Below are 10,786 nucleotides of genomic sequence, written 5' to 3' on the forward strand. Positions count from 1 at the left end.
GAAGGGGAGGAGCCGCGCCGCGTGGGGGCGGCCCGGGAAGCGGCAGCCACCTGCACACGGGAGCCGGCGGGGCTACATACGAGGCGGCACCATAAAGAAACAGGCTGGGAACCTCAGAGGGGAGGGGGTGGGGGAATGGGATAGACCGGTGATGGGTAGTAAGGAGGGCACGTATTGCATGGTGCACTGGGTGTTATACACAACTAATGAATCATTGAGCCTTACATCGGAAACCGGGGATGTACTGTATGGTGACTAACATAATATAATAAAAAATCATTAAAAAAAAAAAAAAGGATAATACATCATGAAAAAAAATAAATAAATAAATAAATAAATAAAAATAGAAGCCATCAGAATGTGTAGATAAAACAATTGACAAACTTATAAGTGATGGGTTTTATGAAGGTGGCAAGAATATCTAGATAATTTGTGTCCACTAGAAATAATGATTCTCAAACCTAGCTGCAAAATGGAATCATCTATAAAGCATTTAAAAATCTTTGTGTCCACCAGAATATCAAAAAAAAAGTTTGGAAAATAACAAAATTAGGAGACTCACATTTCCTGATTTTAAAACAACACAAAGCTCCTGTGATCAGGACAGTGAAGTACTGGCCTAAAGATAGACATAAAAGTGCATGGGACAGAACTGACAGTCCAGGAATAAACTCATACATTTATGGTCAATTGATTTTTGGAAAAGGTTCCAAGACAATTTGATGGGGAAGAACAGTCATTTCAACAAATGGTGAGGAGACACATGGATATCCTTGTGCAAAAGAATAAAGTTGGACCCCCAAAATTAACTCAAAATGTATCATAGACCTAAGTTTAAGAGTTCAAACTACAAAGGTCTTAGAAAGCACAGAATTAAATTCTTTATAACCTTGAGTTAGGCAATAATTTCTTAGATACAAATGACATCAAGCATGAGCAACAAAAGAAAAAAAATAGGTATGTTGGGCTTCATTAAAATTAAAACATGTGGTGCTTCAGATGATACTATCAGGAAAATGAAGGGGCACCTGGTGGCTCAGTCAGTTGAATGTCTGACTCTTGGTTTCAGCTCAGGTCATGATCTTATGGGTCATGAGATTAAGTCCTGCATTGAGCTCATGCTATGCACTGAGTCTGCTTGGGATTCTTTCCCTCTTCCTCCTACCTCCCTCCCCAGGTGCACATGTATGCACACTCTATCTCTCCAAAATAAATAAATAAATCTTTTAAAAAAGAAGAAGAAAGAAAAAGAAAATGAAAAGAAACCCCAGAATGAGAGGAAATATTTGTAAATCATATATCTGATAAGGGACTTGTATCTAAAATACAAAAACTCATAACTCAGCAATTAAAAAATAAGCCATATTTTAAAAATGATTAAGGGTATGTGAAAAGATTTGAATAGACATTCCTCCAAAGCAGGTAAACAAATGGCCAAAAATACAGAATTAAATTAATGCTCCACATTATCATTTATTATCATCATATCATCATTAGTGAAGTGCAAATCAAAACCACATTGAAGTACCACTTCTCAATCACAAGGATGGCTAAAACCAAAATGACAGCTAATGATGTTAGTGAGGACAATAAGATATTGGGACCCTCATATATTCCTGGTGGGATTGTAAAATGGTACAGCTACCTTGGAAAAGAGTTTGTCAGTTCCTCAAAATGTGAAACATAGAGTTACTGTATGACCCAGCAATGCTGCTCCTAGGGGAATACCCAGGAGAAACGAAAATACATGTCCACACAAAAACTTGCACGTGAGTGTTCAGAGCGGCACTATTTGTAATAGCTCAAGAGTGGAAACAGTTCAAATGTCCACCAACCGATGAAAGGATAAACAAAATGTGGTCTATCCATACAATGGAATATTCTTCAACCAAAATAATGAATGAAATTTTTTTTAAAGATTTATTCATTCATTTGAGAGAGAGAGAGCATGTGTGAGAGTGAGTGCAGGGGGAGGAACAGAGGGAGGGAGAGAAAGAGTCTCAAGGAGACTCCATGCTGAACACAGAGCCTGATGTGGGGCTCACTCCCAGGACTCTGAGATCATGACCTGAGCTCAAATCAAGAGTCAGATGCTTAACTGACTACACCACCCAGGTGCCCCATGAATGAAATTCTGACACATGCTACAACATGGATGAACCTTGAAAACATTATAGGAAGTGAAAGAAGGCAGCCACAAAGACTGCAGATTGTAGGATTCTATTTACATGAAATGTCCAGAATAGGCAAATCCCTGGAGATAGACAGGGCTGGTTGCCAGGGGCTGGGCAAAGGAGGAACTGGAGAGTGGGTGTTAATGGGTATGGGGGCTATGAAAATGTTCTAGAGCTGGATGCTAGTGATGGATGCACAACTCTGTATATACAAAAAGCCACTAAATTTTACACTTTAAAAGGATTGATTTTATGTTATGTTATATATTGTGTTATGTTTGTTCAATAAAACTTATTTAAAAAGAGAAAGAGAAAAAAAATTATGAAGTGAGCCTGTCACTGAAGGATAGCAACTGATAGTACTTGTTGCTAATGAAAAAAACCTCGAGCTTTCAATTAAAAATTGGTATTTTGGAAAACTTGTATCCACCACCAGTAGCTTGACAGCTCCTCAAATCTTGAAAGACATTTCCTATGATATTGGTGGTGATATTAATGACTGTGGATTTTTTTTCAATTTTCATATGGTTTCACTCATATGTGGAATATAAGAAACAGCACAGAGGATCATAGGGGAAGGGAGGGAAAACAGAATGGAAAGAAATCAGAGAGGGGGACAAATCCTGAGAGATTCTTAACTATAGGAAGCAAACTGAGGGTTGCTGGAGGGGAGGTGAGTGGGGGGTTGGGGTAGCCAGGTGATGGGCATTAAGGAGGGCATGTGATGTGATGAGCACTGGATGTTATATGCAACTGATGAATTATTGAACACTACATCTGAAACTAAATATGTTGGCTATTGAATTTAAATTAAAAAATAATGACTGGATTTTTTCTATTGGATGATGAAATATGTCAATATTTTGAAAATTGGCATAATTCTGTGAACCAATGCATGACGTTACCAGATCATGCTTGAGTGAAAGATCCATGCCAAGTCACACCAATGGATTTTAACGTAACTGAGTTCAAGAAGTTTATCTATATAATTTTAGATTCCACATTTCTACTAATCTTTAAGAAACTACTTGTAAAATTTTGGTGTATTACCAAAGAAAAATCTCCATACTAAGTGCCTGTGAAGGCTATTAAAATACTTCTCCTTTTTCCAGTTGCAGATCTGTGTTAAGCTGGATTTTTTTCATAGTGCCCTAGTGTCCTTGTGCCCGAGAGCAATGTTCTCAAGTTTTGGTGTTTATCAGCGTCACCTGGGGAACTTGGTAAGACTGTGAGGTGCAGGCTTCATGCTACTTCGGTAAGCGTGGACCACTCTATTTTTTATTAGCTCTCCAGGTTAGGTGACACACACCGAGAGTGGAGAACCACTATCTTATACAGGTCAAGAGCATTAGGCCCCTTTCTTAACTCTATTGGGATTCTAGACTTGTTATTTGACATAATCTCTTCTTTCCAGAAGATGCGGGGTCACTCTTCCTTTCCATGGGTTTCAGTAAGCCAAGTATCAAGAGGAAATGCCCTGCTTTCCCTGAAAGGACTCTTACTGCAAGCAGTGTAATCGAGTGAAGATGTACCCAGCTCCTGTGGGGACCGCTGCCTGTCCTGTCTCCCTGAGGAGCCTTCCTTCTAGTCTGTGCTGCACAGCCATGTCACCTAGTCTAGGGGCAACAGCTACTAAAGTGACTTCAGAGGATGGTGCTCTGATGGTTAGGTGACAAATGAAACTACCACTACTGTCTCCGGAATACAAGGCTCTCTATTGGGTTGGTTTTGTAGTATCTTCAGAATTCGGAGGGCTGCCACTCAGGATTTCTCCTGGTCAGTCAAAACGAGTGAGACCTTTGCTCATCCAAATGTTAGTAAGCTGGGGATGGGGAGTCAGTTATCAGCTGGACTTTAGGTGGCAGGGAGGGGCTGGGCCTGGCTGCGGATGTCTGTGCCCGCGATGGTATTACACGGCATAGCAGTGGAGAGCAAGGTATCGCCTGCGGGACAGCAAGTTTACAGAGGGTAACAAACATAAAGACTTTCCAGGCCCACAAGTTGATGAACTTTCTCTCCTTCCACGGATTTGTCAAAAACTGAGCAGAGCTCATATTTTCTGTATAAATTTAGGTTGCTGAGAGAGAGAGAGAGAGAGAGAGAGAGAGAGAGAAAGGACTTCTAGAAACCAGCTAAGCATTTAGCAGATTACAGAATGGTTTCAGGTTCTCCACTCCCTTCCCAGGTAGACTTGTGTTCCTAAGGTTGTAAGCGTAAGAAGCCTATGGATGAAAATACCGCCTACTATACAAAAGACATCTGTATGATACAGGAGAGGACAGACTCCTCTGTCAGCATTCAACCTCTTCAACCCGCACTTAATCCTCCTATTTGAGCTTTTGGGCAGAATCTAGGTGAAAATATTCATTGTCACTAAATTTTGCTTAAGTATGTCTGTGCCTAACACTGATTGACCCTGAATACACAACAATTAAAGAAGGACAAATATTCACACTGCAACTCACCTGGGTAGAGAAATTGCATTTAGGCTATTAATTAACCTGGTACTTCACCCAAGGTACTAACACTTGGTTATCTGGGGGAGAAAAAAAACATTAAATCGCCCTTAAAGCTTCTTCCAGTAGGACAGCATGGATTAGGTAAGAATATTTGGCCTGAGTGTTGTGTGTATTACCTGGGACCCTAAGGAATCATGAAGACCAGACACCAGCAATGAGCTGTACCTTTTTAGCATCACGCCATATTGTGCTCGTTTGTCTAGAGATGTAAAGGGAGTAATTGTAAAAATGTAATGCGATTTTTCTTTTCAGTCTACCTCATATAGGACTTTAACCCCAGGTTACCCTAGGAATCCATTTATCTTTGAGAGTATTAGAATTTCTTTCAAAAGTAGTACAAAAAAGAAAGAATAAGCTGTTTCTGTCATTCAGAACTACGATTATGCAGAAGGAAAACAGAGTCATAGACTATTGTGTTGAAAGAAGATTTCCTAAATTGTGTCATCTTCGCCTTTTATTTAAAAAATATTGATTCCCAAGGCTCCCAACTCCTAGTGCCTTCCCATAAGGTAGGGAAAGTATCACTTCTTACTAGGACAACTGGTATGCTCTATGGCGGTGTTTCTCACCCGGAGGGATTTTGGTTGTCATAACTAAGGGGGTTGTGCTACCAGCATCTAGTGCATGGAGACCAAGGATGCTGTTCAACATCCCGCAATACTCAGGGAGCCCCTGCCACACAGATTTCTCTGACCCAAAAGAGTAACAGTGTTGAGACAGGTTGAGACACTGCTCTATTGCAAAGGTGCGCAAAGTGTGGTCCTCAGACCAGCAATATTGGCATCACCTGGGACTTGGTAGAAATGCAAACCCTCAGGTCCCACCCCAGATCTACTGAACTAGAAATTCTGGGAATGGAGCCCAACAATGCATGTTTTAACGAGTCCTCCGGGTGATGCCCACACTAAGGCCTGTGCTCTATGGAATCAGAGGCTATGATACAGGACCACTGATACTTTCCGGGTCTGGGTGATGATGGGAGGGGAAACAAGAGATAGAGGAAAGAAGCCATGCTGCCAGCTTGCACTTTCCTTCTTGGCAGGTTTGGACTGAGAGACATAACAGTGGAGTGGAAAGTGAAGGAAGCACCAAGCAGGGAGCTCGTGCTCTCCCACCTCCTTGGGCTATGGAAGTCCTGGTCCACATGGGTGCTGCTGGTCCCCTGGCATTTGCAGATGCGAAGAGAGGACTCAGGATCTTGATGCTGGGAGGAATTCAGCCTCTTGTACAACTGGCCTCAAAGCTGGCTGTGATTCCTTTTGGTCTTGGCTTGGAAGTCTCAACAGCCCTCGATGCAGTGCCAACTCACCTTCATGGTGACCCACTCTCCCAAGCTTCCCAGAAGCCTGTCAGCGGTCCCCAGGGCCCATTTTTACCATGCTGAAATTTGCAGCAGCTTTAGAAAGTGAAGCTCCCCAGATCTGCCCTCTACCTGCCCAGGCAGCGGATGCATCTGCCACACTTAAATGGCTCCCTGTGCTCTCACTGTGGCTCAGAAGGCGTGCAGCACCCAGAGGACTGGGAGTGCAACATGGACTCAAGAAGAGCTGCCTGTCAGGTACCAAAGCTGGGAGTCAGGAGGTGGGTAAAGAATAATAAGGTGGTAAGGAGGCACCAGACCAGGCAGTTGGTTGTCATGAGTCTCAGAGAAGCAGGGCTTTCCCCTGACTACGGAAGAGCCAGTGGGGGGTATGAAATAGCACAGAAGGGTGGAAGGAAAATACCTTTTTTTTTTATAATACATTGAAAACACAAAGTATATGAAATGCATAAATGTTTACATTTTATTTGATTTCTTCAAAGGATCACTTTTGCTTCAAATTTACATTTGTGGGGTCAAGTATTCTGAGCATCTCATTTTTTCAGCATTTTATTTGGTGGCCAAACGGCCTTTATTATAGCAATATGACAAAGGGTATGCACGAAGTAGGCCTATTTTGTTATGCACGTCAGAAACAGGTTAGCTAACCTATGCCAAAAGAGGAATGCACTGGCAAATTAGGAAGTGGATGGTAAACCCAAAGCAGGGGTTGGCTAAGTGGAGAAGCCATGGTAGTTCTGGCAACCGAGGCATCAGGATGGGTAGGTTACTCACAGCCCCACTGTTGAAGCGACTCATCTCAATCAATTTCCTATGTTATGTCACAACACTCGAGATTCAGTATCCTGGAAAAGAAAGTCTGATTTGTCTATCGTACATCACAGGCCCACCCCTGGCAGGGAAGGACAAGTTGCAGGTGGGAAGAAAGGGCAGCGTGATTATCAGTCCCACCAAGACTCTAATGAAGGGAGCAAGGGTGATTCTCCAAAAGGATATCTGGATCCTGCTACCAACACAAGGATCAAGGAGGCTGGGTGCACAGACACCACTCATCCACCATGGGCAGGCACAGAGCCTGCAACCTTCTCACCTGTGGTGACTGGGCCATGCAGTCCCTTGCTTTGGCAACCTGAGAAACGGTACTAGGAAACACGCCTTGGAATGATCAAACATGGCAGCACAAGAGAGAGCAGCAGGAGACATATTTCAGAAAAGGCAAGAAGAGGAAAATGTTGGGACCTTGGTTTACAATGAGGGAGGGATCCAGAGAGCACAGTGGAAATGTCTGGAAGAAAGGGAGGCCCAAGGAATTGGGTGAAGGCTGTTAGAGGGGTGAGTTAGTCAAGTCATTCGGAAATGGGAGGTGAGGAGTAGAGCTGTGCCAGGTATAAGAGAAAACCAGGCTATCAAGCAAAGGCAGTGAGGAAGTGCTCAGATTTCTGGGAGATAGTACATTCTGCCTTCTGTATCTCTAGCCCAGCTAGAAAGACCCAGAAGGATTGTCTCAGATGCTACAAGTTTACCCTCCAGAATACCATACCTAGATGAGACGTGTTTGTGAAGTGGATCTCCAGGCCAGATTTAAATTCCTCAAACACAATGATCTGTGGAGGAGGAGGAGATGGGTGAGCATGAGATTCAAGTTCTGACTCTGCAAGGCAAAGGCCAAATGAAGTGGGCTGGGATGAGGGAGGTATAGGGGCCAGCTTACCTCATTTGATCCAGGATGAAGCCAGGGTCCTGGAAGGTAGAGGGTCTCCTGGGGACCTACATTCCAGTAGCGTCCCAGATTTTGTCCATTGATGAATATTACACCTTTTGTCCAGCCCTGAAAAAGATCAGAATGAAGGATTCAAGACCCGAGTTCAAGATGTAATAACACTAGGGTGAAGACACACGCACGCACACCCCCCCCCATAAACGCACCTGATCATAGTCATAGACACACCTACATGGAGTGAATTGCCACACATGGCCTTAACGGAAGGTTACCTGGACAGATCTATGCTATTACCCCTGGCCTGGGGTTGGCTCAACACCCGGGCCTCAAGGAGGAAGGTACTGATTTCTAACTCATCTGTCCCAAATCAGGGAAGGGTATTTCCATGGGCCATCAGGCATTCACCAAAACACCCTGGCCCCAAAACATAGTTTTAGTTGTAGAATTCTGGGATGGCTGTACATGTGCATTAAAATCTCAACATCCCCACCACAGATCGGATGTGTGTTCTAAAGGGGTTGAGGACCTCAGTGTCTTAGATTACGTCTGGGGACACGTGGATCACACTCACTAAACTCTTCATGCAGTAGATCCTACAGCTGCCCCCACTAGAACATACTACTTATGTCTCTGTTGCATTTGTTAAGCTTCCACCCCCACCCTTGTCAACACCAGGGAAGGGGCAGACTCCAGATAGCTGTGGAGTGGCTGAAGTCCCTGATGTCCCAGGGAGCTTACATTTCCTTTCACAGGACAAGGCCCATGCACCAAGGAGCTTGTTCTCAAATATCCTTTTAAGATGGGGGCAGGGGGGATAGGCAGGGGAGAAATATCACTAACCTCCATTTTTATGAAGGTGTCTCTGGGGTCATTACCCATTCTCAGAATACCAAGGAAGAAGGCAGGGCCCTGATGTTTGAATAAGGCTGGTTTCCAGATGTTAGGAAGGTCCCTAAGAGGGAATCAAACACCAATGGAAAGGTCATACCCTTCTTTGTGTGTCAGTTGTGACTTTTGAGGTAGGTCTCCTTTTTGCCCAAGCCTGGCATCCCTCTTATAACACAGACACATGCCCCTAAGGGGGCATGACGCAGAAAAAAACAAACAAATCAGCAGACCAGGAGTTGGGTGAATGAGGGGATGGTCACCCCTGTGCCCCAGACAACTATGAAAGTTGGGGTCATTTCCTTCAACACTGTGGATCTCACCTCTCTGAAAACTAAGGAGGTTAGTCTGGATGGTCTCTGAGCTTCTTTCCATCTCTAAATCAGAACCATCTTTGATCAATCCCCTTGAGTCAATGGTCTGGCACCCACCTTTTTAGAAATTTAGTTTTCATATCCAGGCTGTAGATTTTAAATTCTCTTAAAGGAGAATTGTTCAGATAGATATCCCCAATTAAACCTGTGAAAGAGGGAATAAAGGGAACATGAAGAAGGCAAGCAGGGATGTGGACACAGAGAGGTAAACAGGCTGTGGCCTCCCCCGAGGGACGATGCTTTCCTGTCCTTATCAGATGGGAGGTTTCTGCAAAATCTTACCTAAATTCTTCCTTCTGTTACACACGTACACGTCTTAGAGTGTGCCTGTATCTCCCACATTAACAGTGCAAAAGTCACTGCGCTTCCTGCCAGGTCGGGCCAGAACAGCAGTTCAGACAACCTTTAACTCCCAGCTAGGTCAAAGCACTTGGAGCAGGGGAAGGAAGGTGGGTGTGACTCTGTGCCCAGGAGCCCGGGGGCGGGGGTGGGCAAGACACAGGCACTGAGCTCCAGAGAAGGAAAAATAAAAGTTCCCAGGGAGGGATTCTAACCCTCTTTTTCTACAGCTTTTTTCAAAACCCTCCTGGAAGAGGAAAGGCAGTGCTCTGGCTTGGTCATTAGAGAACACACTTGAGAGAAGGCACCTTTCATCATCCTTTCCCATGAAAGCAAGACTTTATCATAGTTTCTATACATGCCTATCTCGCTGGCCAAGATATCCTGCTGTCTACCAAACCGTACACTTGGCCATGACTGTCCTCAGCCTAGGATAAGAGTGACAGGGATTTGGTGCCTCAAGATCTCAAACTTCTCCACCCTTGGGAGGAAGGAGGCCTACCTTTTCTCTCCTTATTGATGTCCTTCCCATAGGCAAGGCGGCCTTGATTCTCCACCAGGATCCTCAGTGTCGGGTAAACATTGTAGACCTGTCCAAGACGGACGAGCCACAGAGGGTACCACTCAGGGAACTTTTCTGGAGACATCTTAAGTCTCCTCCGAAACTAAGCAGAGTGACTGACAGACAGCGGGCCTCAGATGCCTGCAGACATTCGGCTCTGGGTCAAGTAAACCCTTGGGCTCCTTCTCTTTCTACTCACCCCACCCTCACCCCCACCCCATCCTAGGCCTTTCAGAAAACAGTCACTCAAACATTTCACGAGAAATTATTGAGGCAGGGACAAACCTGGAGTTTTTTGAGCAGCAAATAGCCAGCATGTTGAAGTTCTGCTCACCCAAAGCTTATACACCTATACCTTAGAAACGCATACAGCTCTCCTGCGTCCCTGTTGGGCTCTTATGCAGGGAACGTTCCAAAGAACAGTGGAGGAGAAAATAAGCTATCACAGTGCCAGGCCACGCTTACAGTCAAGCCTGGGCGCCGAAGTATTGTCCATCAACACTGGATTACCTACCGTTTTCCTGGGAATAGCCAGCTGATGAGTGAAATGGTCCAGGACCCCTAAAAATTCCTCATCCAAAAACACCTGCCAAAGAAAGAGGGGAGCACCATCGGGTCCCCATAAGGAAAGGGATAAAACGGTTGTTGGGAAAGCAAAGCAAAGGCAAGTTCTAGGGGGATGATTAACTCTGTCTCCTAGAATATTACAAGCTGACTGTGAGTCCACGAAAATACAACATCTTCAAAGCAGTACAGTCATGAGATGTGTGAGGCAACGTCCGGAGAAGGATGTCCTGATACCAAATCTGGGCCTGGCTGTACTGTAGGGCAAGGAGGGAAAGAATGAAATGTAAAAAACCTGCAGGGAATGAGGGGAAAAGGAAGGTAGAGA

At 44.4% G+C, this 10,786-nt stretch overlaps 2 protein-coding genes across 2 annotated transcripts in view; both read right to left on the reverse strand.

Moving 5' to 3' along the window:
• The window catches only part of LOC103660754 (beta-galactosidase-1-like protein 3), a 95,472-nt gene extending 89,464 nt beyond the window's left edge, over positions 1 to 6,008 (reverse strand). The window contains exon 1 of the mRNA XM_040630641.1: positions 6,003 to 6,008. Within this exon, the coding sequence (XP_040486575.1) occupies positions 6,003 to 6,008 (6 nt within the window). The remainder of the gene's footprint in view (positions 1 to 6,002) is intronic.
• Positions 6,009 to 6,454: 446 nt separating this feature from the next.
• LOC103660753 (beta-galactosidase-1-like protein 2) lies at positions 6,455 to 9,979 on the reverse strand. The gene is made up of 6 exons (XM_008688409.2): positions 9,835 to 9,979; positions 9,051 to 9,138; positions 8,575 to 8,686; positions 7,726 to 7,842; positions 7,555 to 7,618; positions 6,455 to 6,859 (listed from the first exon to the last, which is right to left on the reverse strand). Exons 1-6 carry the CDS (start codon positions 9,977 to 9,979, stop codon positions 6,852 to 6,854), a joined length of 534 nt encoding a protein of 177 aa, XP_008686631.2. The 3' UTR covers positions 6,455 to 6,851.
• Between the last annotated feature and the right edge of the window lie 807 nt (positions 9,980 to 10,786).

This window comes from Ursus maritimus, unplaced genomic scaffold (genome assembly GCF_017311325.1).
Source record: "Ursus maritimus isolate PB19 unplaced genomic scaffold, ASM1731132v1 scaffold_16, whole genome shotgun sequence".
In the NCBI taxonomy this organism is placed as follows: domain Eukaryota; kingdom Metazoa; phylum Chordata; class Mammalia; order Carnivora; family Ursidae; genus Ursus; species Ursus maritimus.